At 40.2% G+C, this 23,228-nt stretch overlaps 1 protein-coding gene across 1 annotated transcript; it reads left to right on the forward strand.

Moving 5' to 3' along the window:
- The first annotated feature begins 21,009 nt into the window (after positions 1-21,009).
- Positions 21,010-21,888, forward strand: LOC110136318 (olfactory receptor 2T27-like). The gene has a single exon (XM_020891926.2). It carries the CDS (start codon positions 21,010-21,012, stop codon positions 21,886-21,888), a length of 879 nt encoding a protein of 292 aa, XP_020747585.2.
- Positions 21,889-23,228: the final 1,340 nt, after the last annotated feature.

The following is a 23,228-nucleotide window of genomic DNA, read 5'->3' on the forward strand; positions in this document are numbered from 1 at the left end:
TTTGAGATACTATGTCTTTGAGAGATTCTGATTCAGTGATTATAGATGTCCTTCCTAAAAACATCAAATTTTATTCCAAGAAAAATTGACCACAAATATACTTAAAACAAACACTATTGACTTCCATATAAGTATTGAAGGTGCTCCAGACTTTGGATTTCAGTGAGAGTTATAAATCAGTACAAGATCTGTGGCCACTGATATGATCACATTGTGTATACAGAATGAATAAATCAGTTTTTCCAAACTACTGTGAAAATGACAGTCATTTCCTATCAAAGGACATAGGCATTTAATGTGTGTTATTGGATGTCACTTTACATTTCTGTGCCTCAGTTTCATGTTCAGATATAATTTTACTAAGAGATATAAAACAATGAGCTCTATTGAGCAAAATGGTGGAGTAGACAGCTCCAAACTTCTCTCTCTCCAGAGGAACATCAAAATCGCAATCAAAAGCCATGAGAATCAACTTTGTAAGAACTCTGGAAAATAATAGAAAGTATATGTCAACCAAGTTAATTGAAGTAATAAAAATATTAGGAAAGCTTTGTGGCATTTCCTTGCCTTTGTACCACCTCTCCACAGTCCAGCACAAGTTTTGAAGATGGCAGCCTCATTCCCAATATGGGACTCAGGTCCCTGGTTCCAGAGGGAGCCGAGCAGGCAAATTATTGTCTTTTCCTATTGTTACCTGTCCAGGGATACCTGAAAGACTGATGAAAGTTGCTTGTCTCTCTATCACCTAGCTTAGAGTCTACGCAGCGTGGAAAAGCACCAGGCTTTGTTTGAAACATTTTAGGGCAACAAAAAAATTTAAAAAGAGAGAAAGATAAAAGAAAACATATACCCATCTGGGGGCTTCCCTGGTGTCTCAGATGGTAATGAATTTGCCTGCATTGTAGGAGACCTGGGTTCAATCCCTAGGTGAAGAACATCCCCTGGAGAAGGGAATGGCTACCCACTCCAGTATTCTTGCCTGGAGAATTCCATGGACAGAGGAGCCTGGCAGGCTATAGCCCACAGGGTTGCAAAGAGTCAGACATGACTGAATGACTAATACTTTCATTTTTTTTCTTAGCCATCTGGGGCAAAAGATTGTAGTTGAGGCTTACAGTACCTAAGGCCTGAAGCGGGGTGGGGGGGGAGGAGGGGGTGGGAATCCAAGGAGAGAGTTTCTCTGGGAAATTAGGACATTCAAAAGTACCGTATTAAAAAAAAAAAAAAGTACCGTATATAAGGGGAACATAGAAAGCCATGTCCATGCCCAAGGCAGAATGAACATTCAGAGAAGACCTGAAAAGTTCCTAAACTTTCCCCACAGACTAATCTACAGGCTTAGTGTAAGTAGGAAGGGAACACTAAGGAAGAATTGTGATAGATATTAAAAGAATGTTCTAGCACATAGATAATCAGTAAAGGCAGGGAGAGGTTTCCTTGTATTTTGTGTGTGTGTGTGTGTTTATTTTTAAGTTTCTGGCATTGTAAGAAATTTAAAATACTAGCTGTACAGAAGTCAAGCTTTCCACAGTCAAGAAGCAAACCCTAGAGAAGGGAAATCTGAATTCCAGAGATATAATTATCAAAATTTTAGTTTTCAACAAAAATACCACACAAATTCAAATAGAAAATTATGGACCACTCAGTGATGCAAATGTAAATTGATACAATCACTGTGGAGAACACTATGAAAGTTCCTTTAAAAACTTAAAATAGAGCTACCAGCAATCACACTCCTGGGCATATATCCAGAGAAAACCATAATCCAAAAGGATTATCTTCACCACAATGTTCATTGCAACACTATTCACAATATCCAAGAAATGGGATCAGCCCAAATGTCTACAGACCGAGGAATGAATAAAAAAGATGTGGTACATATATACAATGGAATATTACTCAGCCATAAAAAAGAATGAAATCATGTCTTTTTACATCAATATGGATGGACCTAGAGATTATATACAAGTGAAGTCAAACAGAGAAAGACAAATATCTTATATGTGTAGCCTAATTTTTAAAAAAAGATACAAATGAACTCAATTACAAAACAGAAGCAATCTTACAGATATCAAAAACAAATTTATGGTTACCAAAGGGAAAACATGGTTGGGGGGAGAGAGGAGAAATCAGGAACTTAGGATAAACACATGTACACTACTGTATATAAAATAGATAACAAACGAGGACCTCCCATATAGCACAGGGAGCTCTACCCAGTATTCTGTGATAACTTATACAAGAAAAGAATCTAAAAAGCAAAGAATATATGTATATGTATAATTGAATCACTTGCTGTACATCTGAAATTAACCCAACATTGTAAATCAACTACACTCCAATAAAGTTAAAATAGTAAAAATAAAAAAAAAATATATAGTCCACTCAAAGGAAAACAATGAATTAATAGAAACTATCCCTGAGGAAGACTTTAACTCAAATGCATAAAATATGATCAAAGAGCTAAAAGAAACTATGATAAAGAACTAAAGAAAATCAGAAAAACTATGTATAAATAAAATGAGAATATCAATAAATAATATAAATTATAAAAATAAAATAGAAAGTCTGGAGCTAAAGAGCAAAATAGTTGAATGAAAAATTCACTAGAGCAGTTTAACATAAAATCTGAGTAGGCAGGAAAAATAATTAGTAAATTTAAAGTTAGGAAAATTGAACTTAACCAGTCTCAGGAGCAAAAAGAAAGAGGAAAAGTGAGCAGAGCCTACGGATTCTGTTGGCCACCATCGAGAACCAGTATACATATTATGGAAATTCAGAAAGGGAAGAAGGAGAAAAATGAGCAGAAAGAATACTTAAAGAAATAAAGGCAGAAACTTTTCCAAATTTCACAGAACAAATCTTCACTTCTGAGAAGCCTAATGAATTCCAAATAAGATAAATTTTAAAAGATCCACACCAAGACACAGTACAGTTGACCCTTGAACAATGTGAAGACTGGGGCACAGAACCTTTGTACAGTCAAAAGTCTGCATATAACTTATAGTTTGGATGTTGTATACACAGTTCCTCCATATCTACAGTTTTGCATCCACAGATTCAACCAAGCATGAATTGTGTAATATTGTAATACTACTAGGAAAAAAAAAAACACATGTAATTGGACCAATGCAATTCAAACCTCTGTCGTTCAAGGGTCAAGTTGCCAAAATGCTAATATATATTCAAGTTGTCAAATGTTAATAAGAAAGATAGAATTTTTAAAGCAACAGGAGAGAAACAATTCACATAAATGAAATTCTCAACATGATTAACAACTAGTTTATCATAAAAAACCATGAAGGCAAAGGCAGTGGTGTGGCATGTTTAAAGTGCTGAAAGAAAAAAAACTGCCAGAAGATTTCTGTGTCCTTAAAAATATTACCATTCAAGAATGAAGAAGAAATTAATAAGGTCACATATTTTTTGAAGCAAGTGTACCTGTCCTATAAGAAATGCTAATACAACTACTTAAGGTTGAAATGAAAGAAAGCTAGACAGTAACTTGAAATTATATGAAGAAATAAAGTAAGTTAGTCAACATATAAACATGTATATAATATATACTATCATATTATTTTACACTATATGGTGTTATATTATGCAATATTATTCAGCCTTTAAAAAGAAGGAAATTCTGTACTTGCCATAACATGGATAAACCTGTACTACATTATACTAAGTGAAATAAGCCAGACACAAAAAAGACAAATTCATGATCTCATATGTGGAATCTAACATAGTAAACTTCATCGTAAGAGAGTTTAATGGTGGTTTTCAGGGGCTGGGGGAGGGGAGAAAGAGAAGATGTTAATCAAAGGGTATGAAGTTTCAGCTACACAAGATGAATAAGTTTTGATGAGCTTACAACAATGTGGCTATAGTTTATGGTATTTGCCATATGGTGTATGATATATTTAAAATATACTAAGAGGGTAGATTTTAATTGTTCTAACTAAACACACACAAAAAGACGGCAATTACGTGAGCTGATGGTTACATTAACTAGCTTGATTGTTTTGATTATTTCACAATGCATATAAAGGTAAAGTTATCCACATTAAACATACATTATTTTCAATCTGTCAATTATACCACAATAAAACTGGAAAAATAATTTAAAATCTAATCAATTCTAACAAAGGTCTCATCTCTTTAAAAATTGGAACACTCATCCATTACTGGTGGCAGTGTAAAATGGTGCATGGTACAGCCACTGTGGAAAACAGTCTGTCACTCCTCAAATGTTAAATATATAAAATTATCAGATGACTCAGCAACTCCACTCCTAGTTCCAGCTGAGCGGGAGTTATTAAGGCAGGCCTCTGGGACCCACTACCACTGGGGCGAGAGGCGGGGCCCCCACTGCAGAGTCCCATGGGCACCTTTGAGAATTATCAAATATTGCAAGACCATTTCAATTAAATTAAAAATAATAAATCAATTAAAAAAATTTTTTTAATCTGAGCTTAACCTACACACAGTAAACTTAAAGATTCTAAAGTCCTGGATCTGACATTTCATATCTTTGTGACCTTGGGCAAGTTACTTGATAACTCTCTGCCTTGGTTTCCCCATCTGCATAAAGAGAGTGTTAATAGAGCCTGTCTCACTCAGGATTGTGTTGTGGAAACAATGCATTGCAATCATAAATGCAGGCACACTGAGTCTTCTACTTATATTCCCACCAGAGCCAGGTGAAAATATGGTGTTACAATACTTTGCTTTTAATGAAGTGCTTCTCAAATTGGGCCCAAGTCCTCAAGTAAAAGAATCACAGCTATAAAAGATTTATATATGTCAAATGCATAGCACCTTTTTGTAAAGGTGTTAAGGAGGCTCATTGGAGAGAAAAGTGACATAAAGGCAGCACATAAATATACTCTGACCAGCCACGATATATACCACTGCCTTTAAGGAAGAGCCAGCCAGAGAAGGAAACTCTCCATAAGGGAAAAAGGGGTGTCTCTGTGGGAGTCAAGGTGAGGAATATTTGGTTTTTAAATTGGATTACTTCTTTATCCACATGCTTACAGGCGTCCCTAGTGTCTCAGATGGTAAAGAATCTGCTTGCAATGTGGAAGATACTGGGGTTCAATCCCTGGGTTGGGAAGATCCCCTGAAGAAGGGAAAGGCAACCCAGTCCAATATTCTTGCCTGGAGAGTTCCAGGGACAGAGGAGCCTGGCAAACTACAGTTCATAGGGTTGCAAAGAGTTGGATATGACTAAGCAACTAACACTTCCACTTTCACTTCAAGCATCAACATATAGTGAGTCCTCTGATGCTCCAAGAACTGCTTTGAACTCTGCAATTGGGGACCCGCCTTTTGCCCCAGTGGTAGTGGGTCCCAGAAGCCTGGCTTAATAACTCCCGCAACAGCAAGAGTCTCAGCTGGGACTGATTATCTCAAATGTGTGCTGTCTGCTCAGGGGCCATTCCTGTGGTTCAAAGATGCCCACCAGTTATGGTCTTGGAAGAATGGTGAGAGAGAGAAAGCCTTGAAGTCACTCCATGACTTTTCGAAAAAGCACAGTTTAGACAGCTGGATGTGTCCTCAGGTCTGTCCACAGGGCAGCCTGTGTTAGTCAACTTCATTCATTCATTTCATCAGAGCCCAGACAAAAAATGACAGATTTTCTGAATTCTCTGTAGACACAGCCCAAGCCACCAATGGAAAGTTGCTTCAGCCTTCTGGGATTTGTTCCTCCTTATCCTTAATGCAAAGTCTGGAGAGCAATTTCATACAAATAAACAAAAATAATTATCTGCACTCTCTCCAATGAGAAGTATGAAAACCTGGCTTTAGTTCTTTTCAGTTCCTTAGGGATGAGCTGGAGAAAAAGCACCTTTTCTGGTAGACTATAGCTATAGTTAAATCCAGAAAAATAGACTGACATTTTAAACATCGTTAACAATTGATTGAAGATAATCAATTCAATATTGCTGTATTTACTATTTTTAAAGTATTATGGTATAAATAATGAAGTAAAAGGTAAAAGAATCACCCATCACTCAACTCAAGGTTTATCTTTCATTCCTTTTCTACATGTATTAAAATATGCAATTTTTATCATTATAATCACAGATAGTTTTATGGTCCGCTTTATAATTTTGTTATTTTCATAAGATTTCCTCCAGGTTGCTACATATTCTAAGCATATGTTACTTTCAAATGATTAATGATGCTCCATGGGGTGGATGCAACAAAATTTATTTATCTATTCCCCTATAGGTGGGCATTTTTTTTCCCATTTTTACTAATACAGTATAAGCTATATGGTATATTTTTATGAACACAGCTTTATTTTTCTTATTAATAACTGTTTTAGCATAAATTCCCAGAATTAAAACTGTAGGGTTAAGATGTTTTCTGAATGTTAGTTTACACAGCTAAAAGCAAAGTTTTTATTTTTATTTTTTACTTATTTTGGGGGGCTCCAAAATCACTGCAGATGGTGACTGCAGCCATGAAATTAAAAGATGCTTGCTCCTGGAAAGAAAAGTTATGACCAACCTAGACAGCATGTTAAAAAGCAGAGACATTACTTTGCTAACAAAGGTCTGTCTAGTCAAAGCTATGGTTTTTCAGTAGTCATGTATGGATATGAGAATTGGACTATAAAGAAAGCTGAGCACTGAAGAACTGATACTTCTGAACTGTGGTGTTGGAGAAGACTCTTGTGAGTCCCTTGGACAGCAAGGAGATCAAACCAGTCAATCCTAAAGGAAATCAGTCCTGACTATTCATTGGAAAGACTGATGCTGAAGCTGAAACTCCAATACTTTGGCGACCTAATGTGAAGAACTGACTCTTTGGAAAAGACCCTGATGCTGGGAAAAATTGAAGGCAGGATGAGGAGGGGATGACAGAGGATGAGATGGTTGGATGGCATCACTGACTTGAAGGACATGAGTTTGAATAAGCTCCAGGAGTTGGTGATGGACAGGGAGGCCTGGCATGCTGCAGTCCATGGGGTTGCAAAGATTCAGACATGACTGAGTGACTGAACTGAACTGAAAAGCAGTTTGAATATGTACACAAAACTTATGTACACATAATTTGTGGTTTGATATTTTTAAAAAACAGCACTTGGGAGTGGCTCCATCTGCAGGTTTATCTGAAAGATAAGGACTTTGTGCATGTCCGGCTACTCCAGTGATCTACTAGATTGATGGGTTTGATGGGCCTGACTGCTCTAGCTCTTAATCTAGCCAGCAGAAGTCATAAAGTATTGATTGCTCTTGAAAGAACTCCAATTCCCCCATAATCATTTAAGTAAATTGTTTTCACTGGTGATGGTGATGTGGTTGTGAAAAATGTTTTTCCATTTTGGTTTGGGAAATGTTAACCCAGTGATAAATCCCCAAAACATCCATATATTGGGAAACACATTCCTAACAAGTGAGGCTTTAGGAAATGACATTCCTTGCCTTAAATCCTGGTTCTGCTGGTTGTGCAGTCTTGAGAAGATTACTTAAACTTTCTGGGCCTCCATGTGACTTACAGATGTAATAATCCATACTTCATATGGTTGGTGTGAGCATGTAAAACTTATGGCTCAGTGACTTATACATGATAAGTGTACAACAAATGGTAGCTATCATTATTGTTGGTATTCAGAATAATAACAAAAGTGGCTAAAAAGCTTATAATGATGATTTTTAAATATCCCATTAATAAAAATATTTCAATGTGTATAAAAATACAAGAATTGCTGTCTTGAAAAAGAAGAATGGGGCTGGAGGAATCAACCTTCCTGACTTCAGACTATATCACAAAGCTACAGTCATCAAGACAGTGTGGTATTTACACATAAACAGACATATGTACCTATGGAACAAAATAGAAAGCCCAGAGATAAACCCACTTGCCTATGGGCACCTTATTTTTGACAAAGGAGGCAAGATGTTTAAAAGATATTCAACATCACCCATTACTAGAGAAATGCGAATCAAAACCTCACACCAGTCAGAATGCATGCATGCTCAATCATAACCAACTCTTTGTGACCCTATGGACTATAGGCCTCCAGGCTCCTCTGTCCATGGGGTTCTCCAGATAAGAATACTGGAGTGCATTGCCATTTCCTTCTCCACCAGTCAGAAAGACCATGATCAAAGAGTCTATGAACAGTAAATGCTGGAGAGGGTGTGGAGAAAAGGGAAACCTCTTGCACTGTTGGTGGAAATATAAATTGATACAACCACTAGGAGAACAGTATGGAGACTCCTTTGAAAAACTAGGAATAAAACCATATAATGACCCAGAAATCACACTACAAGGTATTTACTCTGAGGAAACCAAAATTGAAAAATACACATACCCCAATGTTCATTGCAGCACTATTTACAATAGCTAGAACATGGAAGCAACCTAGATATCCATTGACAGATGAATGGATAAAGAAGCTATGTATGATTATACAATGGAATATTACCCAGCCATAGAAAGGAACACATTTGAGTCAGTTCTAGTGGATGAACCTAGAGCCTATTATACAGAGTGAAATCAAATAAGTCAAAAAGAGAATAATAAGAGAATAAAAGAGAAAATAATAAGTCAAAAGGAGAAAAACAAAAATTGTATACTAACACATATAAGTTGAATCTAGAAAGATGCTACTAATGAAATTATTTACAGGACAGCAATGGAGACACAGACCTAGAGAACAGACTTATGGACACAGAGGGACTGGGGAGGAAGGAAAGGGTGGGATGTATGTAGAGAGTAACATGGAAACGTACATTAACATATGTCAAATAGATAGCCAGTGGGAGTTTGTTGTATGACTCAGGGAACTCAAACCATGTCTCTGTAACAATCTAGAGGGGTGAGATAGAGAGGGAGGTAGGATGGAGGTTCAAGATAGGGGCATAGGTGTGTCTATGGCTGATTTATGTTGATGTTTGGCAGAAACAAACACAATACTGTAAAGTAATTATCCTTCAACTAAAAATAATTTTTTAAAAAATGTACAAGGCTATGTTAAGAGGAATAAAAAATAGATATGTGAAAAAAATATAAGAATTGCTTTATTTTATACAGATATGTTCAGTTGCTGCAAAGAATTTCAGTAGGGACTAATACAAGTGTATAGACATAGGTTCAAAAAACTGGCATCCCAAAACGTGATTTGGACAGTTTGAACAGCTACAACTAATAAAACAAATAATTAGGGAATTTTATATTTCCATAGGCTAAGTAAATCAAATTATACAGTGGAAGAATGTAAAACAAACAAACAAAAAAGCCTCCAACAACCCAGAAGTCACCGTTGCATCTCTCATCAGTCAGAAGTGTTTCAGGCATTCTGTTTAACTCAGACAACCACAACACACGTACACAGAATGTAGAGAAATTGCAGTCAGAATGAAGAGGGAATGTGTTCAAGAGTAATGGAAAACAGCCTGAAAAGGCAAGTTTTAAAATATGTGGGTATTCAACAACAGAAGACAGGAGCTAACTTTGTTAATTGTTCCTGAGTTGATCTGTCCTACTAAAAACAAACTAAGGAATTTAAAAGCAAATGAGAGTAAGCAAGACTACGGCTGAATAATACTCCACTGTACATATAAGCCACATTTTCTTTATCCATGCATCCATTAATGGATATTTAGGTTGTTTCCATATCTTGGCTACTGTAGAGAATACTACAATGAACATGAGAACATGGGTGTCTCTTCAAATCCTGATTTCAGTTTTCTTGGCTAAATACTCAGAAATGAGATCATAGGGCATAGAATGAGGGGGAAGGAGAAATGGGGAGATGCTGGTCAAGGGGTACAAAGTTTCAGTTATGCAAGATGAGTAAGTTCTGGAAATCTAATGTATAACATGGTCGCTATAGGTAACAGTACTGTACTTACACTTAAAATTTGCCTTTTGAGGTAGACCCTGTGTATGCCAACTAAAAAAAAAAGATTAATTCTGTGAGGTGACGAATAATGATTAATTAGCTTAATTGTGGTGATTATTTCATAGTGCTACATAAATCATGAAGTATGCATCTTAAGTATGCACAAGTTTTTAAAAGACTGTGCATGGCTAGCCATAAGCTCATTTTTATTATCAGCCCAATTAGACTCTGGAAGGCACCATAACAGTTCTCTCTCCAGGTACTTTGAATTTTCTTATGCACAGAACTGGATCTTATGACCTCTTGGCATATTGTGTTATGATCCCTACAGGACTAGAAAAACTTAAAGAAATAGTCCACACCTCCCTCAGTACAGGGCTTCCTTGGTGGCACAAACGGTAAAGAATCTGCCTGCAATGCAGGAGACACCTGGGTTCGATCCCTGGATCAGAAAGATCTCCTGGAGAAGGGAATGGCAACACACTCCAATATTCTTGCCTGGAGAATTCAAGGACTGAGGAGCCTGGCAGACTACAGTCTGTGAGGTCGTAAAGAGTCCAACACAACTGAACAACTAACACTTTATTTCATTCCGTACAAGCACAGCCTTGGAGGTACTTAATAAGCATTGTAAGATAAACAAAGAGAGCAATCACGTTTGAGAGCAGAAAAACCACAGAGAATCAAGTACAAGGCTGTAAATGGGGATTTCCCTGACTTTAGCTGCAGACCAGCATTACACGAGTCATATATATGTGGACTATTCAGTGGGACTGAATGTGATACACACCAATAAATCCCTTTGCAGAGAGCATGCATGAAACCCTCTTGGTCAGTTCTGTTGCACTGACATGATGAGATTAGGTCATGATGATGGATACTTGAATCTGAAGATCCTCGGATATAAGATTAGGCCATGATGATGAAGATCAGGGAGATAGCTGAAGCTGAGGACAGAAAAGCCACAGTGAGGTAGAAAGGAATGCAAGAGAATAGAGAAAGTATACCAAAGAAAAATACTCTATAGTCTTGGCTATGATGATCACAATGGCACTTTAAGTATACATGAAAATATGACAATGGGACAGGACAAAGGCCATACACTTTTAAAAAATAAACCAGTATTATTTCACTTCCCACTTAAAAGCAATGTTGACAAAGTGTGCGTTAATAGACCTATGTAGACATAACCACCAAACAGCCATATTATGGGAGTCCATGCATGTTAACTCTACCTAAATTCCCGCATATTAATCTGGGTTTGGCAGATTACACATAGCACATGCTGGCTGCATATAGACAAAGATCATAGGCTTCACCAAAATCTAGACCTGGTTTACATCCCAGATCTGACACCTCCTGGGCAGATGACCTCAAGCACTAAGCTAATTAACTCTGAATTTCTGTTTCTTCATGTGTAAAACAATGATCTATTTACTTACATGATAAGATTACTATGAGGATAAAGTCAAATTAAATAGGTTGTATCTAATACAAAATGGGAGATAAAATAATCAGTTTGCTTCCCATTCTGATTCCTTTCAGAACTGAACTTCTGCTCAGTAGGGCTCCTGTGGTGGCTCAGAGGGTAAAGAATCTGCCTGCAATGCAGGAGACCTGGATTTGATCCCTGGGTTGGAAAAATCTCCTGGAGAAGGGAGTGGCTACCCACTCTGGTATTCTTGCCTGGAGAATTCCATGGACAGAGGAGCCTGGTGGGCTACAGTCCATGGGGTCACAAAGAATCAGACATGATGGATTGACTAACACTTTTACTTTTCACTTTCAGAACAATAGGACCAAAATATATATATATATATATATATATATATATATATATATAACTCCAGCTATAACTCCAGTAACTTAGTAAATTTTTTTTTCATTTATTTTTATTAGTTGGAGGCTAATTACTTTACAACATTGCAGTGGTTTTTGTCATACATTGAAATGAATTAGCCATGGATTTACATGTATTCCCCATCCCGGTCCCCCCTCCCACCTCCCTCTCCACCCGATCCCTCTGGGTCTTCCCAGTGCACCAGATCCGATCACTTGTCTCATGCATCCAACCTGGGCTGGTGATCTGTTTCACCCTTGATAATATACATGTTTCAATGCTATTCTCTCAGATCATCCCACCCTCGCCTTCTCCCACAGAGTCCAAAAGTCTGTTCTATACATCTGAGTCTCTTTTTCTGTTTTGCATATAGGGTTATATTTTGAAGAGAGGAAGGAAGGGAGAGAGGCAGGGAGGGAGAAAAGAGATGCTTCTTTATATCTCTAATTGCTGACTAGGGAGCAGTTTCCCTCAAACACCAAAATGATGCTGCGCTGATCTAACCAGCAATTCCCAAGCCTGCTCCACAAGTACCCTGTGTATATAAGGGTTTGAAACAATAGTGTGGGGGCCCTGGAGGCCCTGAAGACACTGCATCATGGCTAAGAAAATATTTGTGTGTGTGTGTATGTGTGTTTCAGAGAGGCCCCCTGTGTCCAGAAACCATGAACTTTATCTCAGATCTTGACACTTGCTCTTACTTACAATTCTTTTCAATATAGATTGTCTCTTCTTTCTGAAGCCACTTAACTGCCTACATGTAAAAAAAAAAAAAATACAGGAAATACTTAGGAGCCAGCAAGGAGAGAATTAAAGCTTTCAGTTTTGGAAAACTCATCCTGTCCAACTGCAGGGACTCAGGTATCTGCACAGGTAAGGAACCTGCTCACCTATATGTAAAAATATCCCGAAGGATGGAGAGTCAAAATCTTCCTCAATAAGCTATTTCAGAAATAAACAACCTTCTCTTCCAGGACATCCTTCTTATAATCCACCTCATTCTGCATTCATTAACCACGGGGACTTTGTTAAAGTTCTGGTCGGGAGGAGAACTAAGAGGTCTTAGTCACCCTCCACCTTCTTTCCTCCTCTCCATATGTCTGTTTCTTTAGATGTTTCTACCTAGGTATTTTAATCATTATTTTTAATTGAAGTATAGCTGATTTGCAATATTATGTTAATTTCAGACATACAGAAAAGTGGTTTGGTTATGGAACATTCTCTAGGATAGATCCACTCAGGTTTTATTTGAGCAGAGTCTGTTGGAATGGCAATCCACTCCAGTATTCTTGCCTGGAGAATCCTATGGACAGAGGAGCCTGGCAAGCTACAGTCCATGGGGTCACAAATATTTGGACAACTTAGCCACTAACACTACTACTACTCCTCTTGGCTCAAGGTTAAAGTACATAAACTGACATTTCTAAAAGTAGCTATTTGAATTTAGGCTGGCATTTGGTGACCAGTCACACACAAATTTTGGAGCTGTGAGATTTCAGAGAGCATTCAGAAAGCTGTCTAAACAAAATGGCATGGTGCCACAAGTAGTGGCTTCAGGTCAGACTGAGTTTGAACCTACCAGTCTGGCATCTGCCATCTCTGTACCTGGGCTTTCTACCCTGTAAAACACATATAACAAAGCCTATGTAGAACGTATGCATTCAGCACACTGAGCCCGATCCTGGCACACAGTAAGCTGGTAGGTAGAAATAGTAAAGCCATGTGTGTCTACAGGCTGCAGGCTGAGAAATCCCAACAAGCTTACCTCTCCCCTCACCATCACTCTTCCCTGACCTGTCTCAACAGATGGTGAAACTGCCCACAGATCAGTCATTCATTGTCTCCCTGGCACCGAGTTTAGATATCAGCCACAATTAGAGCCTCAAACAAATCAGCAGAACTGTGGAAAGTTTGTCCATAAATGAGGCCAATGGCAAGATTGGCAGTTTTTCCCTCACGAATCCTGAACGATATCCATGAAAGCCCAATTCCATCCCTGTGTTTTAAAGTAACCACATTTACCAATGTTTCTGTGTATATCAAACAACCTCAAATATTCATCAGTGGAATTAGCTGTTTGTACCAAGCTGCCCAGTGCTTGGGAAATGCCTGACCATGTCTGTTTGCATCCCATAAAACCCAGGCTGAGGTTGTTTTGATGCTCTAAATAGGTGTGAATTTTCACTACTTCAACAACATGTCCTTTAGTCAACTGGATGAGCTTTGGTCTATCTGTTTACTTCTGTCATGAGTGGTGGTCTTCTTCATTCACTTAGCCACTCAACAGCCTCATTCAGCTGCCATAATATGCACTGTTCATATTGCTCCATGGAACTTGTTATAGGAAAACCATTAGGGAACATACATTTGGGCAAAAATCACCCAGGAAATCAGAGTGATCAATAGAAGCTTTCCTGGTCTTGGCACTATGGACATTTTGGGGCTGGTTAATTCTCTGTTAGGGGGTTACTGCCCTGTGTACCCATGTTCAGCAGCACCCTGACCTCTTCCCACTACATGCCATTAGCACTCTTCCTTCTAGTTGTAACAACCAAAAATGTCTTCAGAGAGTGACAAGTGTCCCCTGGGGGGCAAAATCACCCTCTGGATTATAGAGAACCTCTGGACTACAGCAGTGGTTTTCAATCATTCACAAAATCAGACCAACCAAAGGGCTTTTGAAAACAGACTTCTGAGCCACCACCCAACGTTTCTAATTGGATAAGTCTGAGGTGGGCCCTGAGGATTTACATTTTAACAGTGACTGATGCTGCTGATCCAGGGATCACCTCTGGTCTAAGGAGATCTGAGTGCCAGTCATTGGCATATCTGGCATGTTTGTGAAATCCCTAATTTGGTGGTTTTCAGATTTGTCTGCAGATTAGAAATATCTGGAAATTGTTTCAACCTTCCAACAATCCAGCTGTATTCCAAACCAAATCAGTCACCACTTCTGGGGATGAGGCACAGGTACTGGTATTTTGAAGTTACCCAGATAATTTTGATGTGTAGACAGGTTTGGGAGCCATTGCTCTAAATATCATTACCTTATTTGTAATGTGGAGTTAAGCAGTTTATATCTTCTCAGCATATATGTCCTACAAGTCTCAACAGCACAGCTAAATCAGGAGAACTGACCTATGTGGGACTATGCAACCCTTACATCTGTGGATGAGAAAATGGGGCAAATGTAGTTACAAAAACTTTCCAGTCATGGCACTCTGAAATTGGAAGGAGCCCTAGGAACAGGCAGCAGTTCACACTAATCATGGTAAAGATAGATATGATATGTTGTGCAAAGATAGGGCTCTAGGGGGGAAACAGGAAGCCTTTGGGCCAGCCCTGTTGAAAGGAGGTGGATTTCAAGCTCTAGCTTTCGGATTCTCCAGGTGGACTCCACAAAGGACCTGCCCTGGTTTCTGAACCTCAGCCTGGAACCTAGGAGGGAAAAAAGTCAACAAGAGACTGAGACTCCTGATGGAAACTGCAGATTGGGACAATGTGAGGTGAGTAGGGGGATGAAATGGGAGCTGGAGAGGTGGGGAAGTAATTTAAAACCTTTACCTCCATTTATGCAGCCCCATAATTGACAAAGGGCAATTCTACAACTCCCCTCATGTAAAACTTTGCAGCATTTAAAATCTCTAACTGGAAGTTGTTTTTTTTATTTGTTTGTTTACACCACTCATCTCCAAAAATGAGACCTCTTAAATTGTAAAACCCAGGACTATGCTTTACAAAAAGAAGAGAAAAATCAGCCCACTAAAACCATAATCACAGAAAACTAGCCAATCTGATCACAGGACCACAGTCTTGTCTAACTCAATGAAACTAAGCCATGCTGTGTGGGGTCACTCAAGATGGTCGGGTCATGGTGGAGAGGTAGGACAGAATGTGGTTCACTGGAGAAGGGAATGGCAAACCACTTCAGTATTCTTGCCTTGAGAACCCCATGAACAGTATGAGAAGGCAAAATGATAGGATACTGAAAGAGGAACTCCCCAGGTTGGTAGGTGCCCAATATGCTACTGGAGATCAGTGGAAAAATAACTCCAGAAAGAATGAAGGGATGGAGCCAAAGCAAAAACAATACCCAGTTGTGGATGGGACTGGTGATAGAAGCAAGGTCCGATGCTGTAAAGAGCAATATTGCATAGGAACCTGGAATGTTAGGTCCATGAATCAAGGCAAATTGGAAGTGGTCAAACAGAAGATGGCAAGAGTAAATGTCGACGTTCTAGGAATCAGTGAACTAAAATGGACTGGAATGGGTGAATGTAACTCAGACGACCATTATATCTACTACTGTGGGCAGGAATCCCTTAGAAGAAATGGAGTAGCCATCATAGTCAACAAAAGAGTCCGAAATGCAGTACTTGGCTGCAATCTCAAATATGACAGAATGATCTCTGTTCGTTTCCAAGGCAAAACATTCAATATCACGGTAATCCAAGCCTATGCCCCAACCAGTAATGCTGAAGAAAAAAAAAAAAGAAAAATCAGTCACACTGCAAGGGAATAAAAAAAATCATATCAGTGCAGAAAAATCATAAGGGAGAGAACAATGACTTAGGCTATATTTAGTCAACACCATGAAATGACCATTTACACTAAGGATTTCTTTGTTGTTGGTCATTGTGTTAATTCTTTAATGTATGCTGGGTGCCACTTCAGATCTAGGTAAGCTAGAAGATGAAAGAATAGAAAAATATATCCTCTTCCTCCATGGAACAGCTTGAAAGAAAAAGGATCACCCTGAATTATCCTGAGACACACACACATCACACATTCACTGCATACACTACATTGCAGACATGTGTGTCAATACTGAGAAACAGTCATGAAAAGAATAATGAACAGTGTCAGGACAACCAAAGAAGCATCTCTGGGTGCAGGTACTCATGCAGAGCCCCACAGAGCAGATACTGAATTCAGATGGCTATGCCAGAGGATGGCCATGTAATAGTGTTTTGTGGATAAGTGTGTGTTTTTTTCTCAGCTACTCACCACACATCCTACAAACATTGCCAATAGTGAACCACATTTTGTGCAAAGAAGGAAAGGACAGAGTCAGTCACTACAGGTAATTCTCAACCAAGATGGGAGATCCTGCGTGCAGTGAAGAAGCCCATCCTATCGCAACAAACAGAACCCCCTCCAAGGTTTCTGAGAGGAAAACCTTGGAAAGTAAATCTCCAAGTGGAAGAGACTAGGGGCTCTTTGCAGGTACATGTATTGACTATGTGATTATTTTGCAAAACTAATTTGCTTAAGTGAGGAAAGGAAGAGTTCTAACATTTATTGAATATGTATTATGCAAAAGATACACTCTCAACATTTTTCTTACTCAACATTTTGAAATAACCCTGAGAAATGAGTTTTATGACCCATTTTACAGGGAAATAAGGTTGCAAAAATTGTAATAGGCAGAAAGAATGTGCTATTTAAGTTTCAGCTGCTATTAATGCCAAGACTATTGCCAAAGAGCACTAAAAGTGTTCTAATTATTTAAAACTCTCAATAGTCCCAACAATTTTTGAGATAAAGAGCCTAAGGCTGAGTAGCTTGTCCAAGTTACGGGACTGGGAAATGGTGGCGCTGAGGCTTGGGACTGAGCTGCCTGACTCCAGAGACTAATTCCTTAAGCACAGACACTGGGTAAAACCTGCAAAAGACATTCTATCATATCTGCATTATTGCAGGTTCTACATATGTGAGTCCTTATTTTTCATTTGCCTTAGAGGAATGGGCAGGAATGGAAAGAAAGATAACTGATAGTAGAATTTTAGTGCTGAGTTTCCCAACTGGGGACAATTTTGCAATGGCTGCGCTACTGTTTGTCACAACTGAGAGAAAATGCTTCTGGCATCTAATGGAAGAGTCCAGGATGCTACTAAATGCCCTGTAATGCATAGGACAGCACCCTCCCTCAGCAGTGACCCACTTTAAAGTGCCAATTGTGCCAAGGTTGAGAAAACCTACTCTAGAAAACTTAGAAAAAGTTGGGATCTGGCCTAGAAAATAAAAAAATATGTTGACCAAGGCTCACGCTGCTTTCCCATTGGAAAAATGGGAATGTTTTACAGCTGTAAAATCTATGGAGGCTGAGCCATGTGAGATGCCAAACAATGCAAGCTGTGCCTGCAAGATGCCAAAACAAGGACAATATGAGAAAACGCTCTTTAAAGGAGTATTTAAAATATACCTGAGATCTTACTTTTATTGAAGGAATGGTGGGATGAACAGATCAGGAGATCATTGCCATTGAAAAGATTGTTACTTACAGTTCCCATGAGGAGAGAAAATGCCACACTATACAAGACCATGCAGGAAAGAACTAACGTTGATCAGAAGGCAGAAGGAGTGAGACAAATACATACGTCAAAGCCTTTTGCGTTCACTGGGTTTTGTGGGAAGAACTGAGTGAGGCAGGGTAAGCAACTGAGAAAGTTTAGGATTACATTGAATAATAGTATCAGCAGGCTCTGGGCGACAGGGGTAATCTCTCATTGTCTGGGACATGGCCCGATGGTGATTTAAGGCATAGGAATAGTGTCCTGGACTCCAGAATCCTGATATTTGGAGGCAGATGGCTGGTTTTCACATTGAAGCTATTCTCCCAGGCAAGTTATTTACTATGTATAAGAATTGGCTAACCCCCAAAAGAAGCAGTTCTCCCTGTCCTGTGAACCATCAAGAAAACAAAGCACTGTAAAACAGAGAAAATAGATGCAGTGTGTTATATCTTAACTAAAAGCTCATCTTGAATTGTTTGGGTTTAACAGTGTTAACTTCTCATACTCAGCTTCAGAGACAGGCTGTGGGAGCAAGACCTGCTATACTCAGTATATTTGATTCAACTGAGTATATTTGATCTGTGTGTGTCCAGTGTGAGCAGCCTGGAAATGGTGGAGTTTAAAGCCATAGATTAGAAGAGCCACATGGCTTAGCAGGATGAGCCAGCATGAACACTGGGGAAAGGCTTTCCCTGTGACATACGGTGAGACCTAAGGCAAGTTGTGTCTTCTAAGTTCCTTTGCACATTTAACCATGAGAGGTGGGCAGTGGGTCTCAACTCAGTTGACACTTCAGAGTAGCCTGGGAGGTTTCAGAAACACAGGTGCTCAGGGCTCACTCCCAGGGATTTGATTCAGGGAAACAGGAAATACAGATCTCCCATAGATTATATGGGCTTCCCAGGTGACCCTAGTAGTAAAGAAGCCGCCTGCCAATGCAGGAGACATGAGATACAGGTTCAATCCCTGCGTCAGGAAGATCCCCTGAAGAAGGGCATGGCAACCCACTCCAGTATTCTTGTCTGGAAAATCTCATGAACAGAGGAGCCTGGTGCGCTACAGTCCATGGGGTTGCAAAGAGACAGGCCTGAGGCGACTTGGGACACACCCATGCATTGTAAATTACAGCTTGCCCCTAATTTGTAAACTTGTAAATTTGTAATAGATTGTACAGCCCTGCTAGTGATTCTGAAGGACATGCAAATAAAGGCCACAGTTTGTCACATCTCTGGCACGCCTCTGAAATTTGTGGCGCCTGCAGCCCAGTCTCAGTGACCCAGCGGTGTCCAGCAGCTCCAAAATTCTCCCATATTCTCAGCTCATAATAGGACACTGGGCAGTTCAATTTATTTCCTTTCAATCTCTTCATTTAAGTCACTTGCTATCAAACTCAAGACTGGAGATATAAACCAGAATTCAAGTTATTTCCTAGAATTTGGGACATTTGGAACCAAGAATCCAGGAGAACACAAAATTTCAGGGAATTTGCCTGGTGGGCAGCTCCCTGCAGGCTCACTTATAGCAGAATAAGTAGTCTGAGTTTGACCCTTGTCTACACTTTTTAAAATTGCCTTAGGATGACATATTTGCCATCGTAGCTTGACATGGACTGATTGACTTTGCCTGAATAAATGTAATTTAACAAGAGAGAACTTTAAAGCCTCAGAGCCTTCCTAAGGGAAACACTGAAACTGATTTACTTATGCCTACCATGGCATCTACAGGTTTATACTTATCACGAAGACCATTTACTATCAAAAATTTAAAAGGGATCTTCTTACTAAGATAATAAGACTTAGCTATAGGGAAACCATTTAAACGAGGTGACAGTTATCAATATGTTTTAAAGAATAATAATAGTATTAACTATATGCCAACAATTTAGAAAACTTAGACAAAATTTATAAAATTCCTGGAAAAACAAAGAATGAATGCCAAATTTGGCAAGATAATTGAATAAACCATTGAGCATTAAAAATACTGTTTTGACCAAAAAATAAAAATAAACGAGGTGACAGTTATGAAGATGAGGACAACATACTTCCAGAAACCCATGTAAAAAATGATTATGAGCTCTGAACACAATGAGTGTATCTAGGACTCCTGAGGGACAAGGTGGCAAGAGAAACACGGCCATGCCTGGCTCTGCTAGCTGATAAAGCACACTTTGTCTGCCACAGTCACAGGCTCTCATCTATTTCTAACAGAAGTGCATCACATAGATACCCAAGTACATAAAAATTTGTGTGTGCATGCTCAGTCGTGTTTGACTCTGCCACCGCAGGGACTGTAGTTCCTATTCTCCTCCGTCCACTGGGATTTTTCAGGCAAGAATATTGGAGTGAGTTGCCATTTCCCCCTCCAGGGGATCTTCTCAACCCAGGGATCAAACTCATGTCTCCTGCATCTCCTGCATTGGCAGGCAGAAAATAAGAATTTTGAACCATATAATCCATATAGGTGTGGATCTAGTTCTCAGACTAAGCATGAGATTAAATGTTTCCTTTTTATAATTTTTTTCCTGTGTGCCTATTTATTCACTGGAAATATTGCTAAGGATGCTAAGTATATTTTTATAAAAACATAAGGTGTTCTAGGGCACTGTGGTTCCTTTTCTAACTTTTTGAGATGGAAACTTTATCATTGGTTTGTCTTTCCTCTTTTCTAACGTTTGTATTCTGAGTTTTAAGTCCCCCTCTGAACACTGCCTTGGCTGAATACTATGTCTGTTATAGTAGTTTTTCTTTGTGAAAGATTGTCGACCCTATAGCAATCTGCAAGACTGGTAGGAAGAACTCTCACAGCCCCCTAGTCAGGCTTGCCAGTTACTTTCTGCTGTTCATCTATCACCTTCTCTCTGACTCAGAGTGGACGCTTCTGAGCCCTTGGTGAGCTCTTGGTGAGCCGACTCACTTTCCTCCAACAGTGCAGTTCAGCAGGAGGCAGTCAGAGGGACCGGGAACCGTTCCTCCTCCACTAACTTTGTTCTCACCAGCCTTTTTAATGAGAGCAGGATGCACTTGTTCCTCTTCAGCATGGTGGTGGTCATCTACACACTTGCCATGGCCGGCAATGCTGCCATGGTCCTCCTGATCTGGGCAGAGGCCCGGCTCCACACACCCATGTACTTCCTCCTCAGCCAGCTATCCTTCTTGGACATCTTCTTCACCTCAGTCACTGTCCCCAAGATGATAGCAGGCTTCCTCTTTGGATGGATTAGCATCTCATTTGGAGGCTGTGGAGCACAAATGTTTTTCTTCATGTTCCTGGGGGCTGCAGAGTGCATCCTGCTGGCCCTCATGGCCTATGACCGCTACGCGGCCATCTGTAATCCTCTGCGCTACCCGGTGCTCATGAGTCGCCAGAACTGCCTGCTCCTGGTGGCTGCCTCCTGGCTGGGAGGGTCACTCAACGCCTCCATCCAGACTGCACTGACCCTGCAGTTCCCCTACTGTGGCTCACGGAAGATTGCACACTTCTTCTGTGAGGTGCCTTCACTGCTGAGGTTGGCCTGTGCTGACACAGCCGCCTATGAGCGGGTGCTCTTTGTGACGGGTGTGGTGGTCCTCCTGGTGCCCATTGCCTTCATCACCGCCTCCTATGCCTTAATCCTGGCAGCTGTGCTCCGGATGCACTCTGCGGAGGGGCGTAAGAAGGCCCTAGCCACCTGCTCATCCCACTTGGCAGTTGTCAACCTCTTCTACGGGCCCCTTGTCTACACTTACATGTTACCTGCATCCTACCACTCTCCTGGCCAGGATGATGTAGTATCCGTCTTCTATACAGTCCTCACACCCATGCTGAATCCTGTCATCTACAGCCTCAGGAACAAAGAAGTAACAGGAGCAATGAAGAAGGTCATAGGGAAGTGTGGGGCAGGTAGGACTGTTTAAGACCCAGCAGAGAAGGATCCTCACCTCTAAGATGTGCCTGTGGCTCCAGGTGCCCATTCTAGGATTGCCTTCCAGAATGAGCAATCTCAAATCCACATACAGAAAAGTGAAAGGGGCACTCCTCATTCCCTTCCAGCTCCCACACTTCAAAGAGATGTCCAGATGGTTTGTGTCCACTCCCCACTCACCTTCCCCACCTCGACAAACCCCAGGCCAGCTTCTCCATCCATCCCTTGTCTGAAGCAGCAGTCATTCATCATCTCCATGTCACTGAATGTCTAAGGGCTTCCCTTCTCTGCAAAGGGCCTTCATTGCTGGCTATTTCCCCAAACATCTCCTTCATTCTTCTCCTCCAGCTACAATAACTCTCTCACTGTTGCTCAAAATTCATAAGCACAATCCCACCTAGGGGTCCTTCAGCGCAGATGTCTCAATGCCTGGGCACTTCCCCCTACATGTTCGCATGGTTTTCGCCTTCACTTCATTTAGGAACTGCTCAAATGTGACCCTTTAGGGATTCCTTCACTGGCCATCCTGTCCAAAATGTCATTCCCACTCCATCATCTTTTTCTAACTTCATTTGTGTATTCTACATTTCTTTTTCCCTTTAAATGTACGGGAGTACAGAGGCTTTGATTCTTAATTCTGATTCCTAGAAGAATGACGGGCACAGGGCCCATCAATAAATACCGGTTGAATCAACAGATAAAGCTAAAGAACATTTTCTTACCTTATCCAATATTGGCACTGTTGTTAGTTCCTCCTTGAAGATCCCTCTTCTGGCCCACCCCTTCCTATTGAGTAATGAGTGCCTCTGGACCTGGTGCCTACCCCTTCTCAATCCACACTCTCTCTTATCACTCTAATTCATGGCTATGACTTCAGTTACCACCTGACACCAAACTTGGCCATATATTCATAAGCTAGCCAGATATCTCCTATAAGACTTTTAATACCCAACTCCACATGACACCCCACTGGATGTTTCAAAGGTACCTCAAATTCATCACGCCAAGACACAAAGTCATGATCTCACTTTCATGTCAGGTTGAGTGAATGTCTCACCAGCTCAGTAGATGTGCATCGCCACTCATATTCAGTCTCTCACAAGGTCCTCAAGACCGTCCCTTTGACTGTCAGCGCTTACCTTCCCTTAGGGTGCATTCCCTTAGGGCTGCAGCTACCACTACCATAGTCTAAAGATACAGTGGATGAGTCAGGAATGTCCAAACAGGTCTCCTTGCCCCATTCTTACCACACCTCATGTACAAAACCACAGGTTTTTTCCTCGAGATGTAGCCAACAAGATTTCTGAACACAAATCTAACCCCATGCCACTG

Source organism: Odocoileus virginianus, chromosome 3 (genome assembly GCF_023699985.2).
Source record: "Odocoileus virginianus isolate 20LAN1187 ecotype Illinois chromosome 3, Ovbor_1.2, whole genome shotgun sequence".
Classification (NCBI taxonomy): Eukaryota; Metazoa; Chordata; class Mammalia; order Artiodactyla; family Cervidae; genus Odocoileus; species Odocoileus virginianus.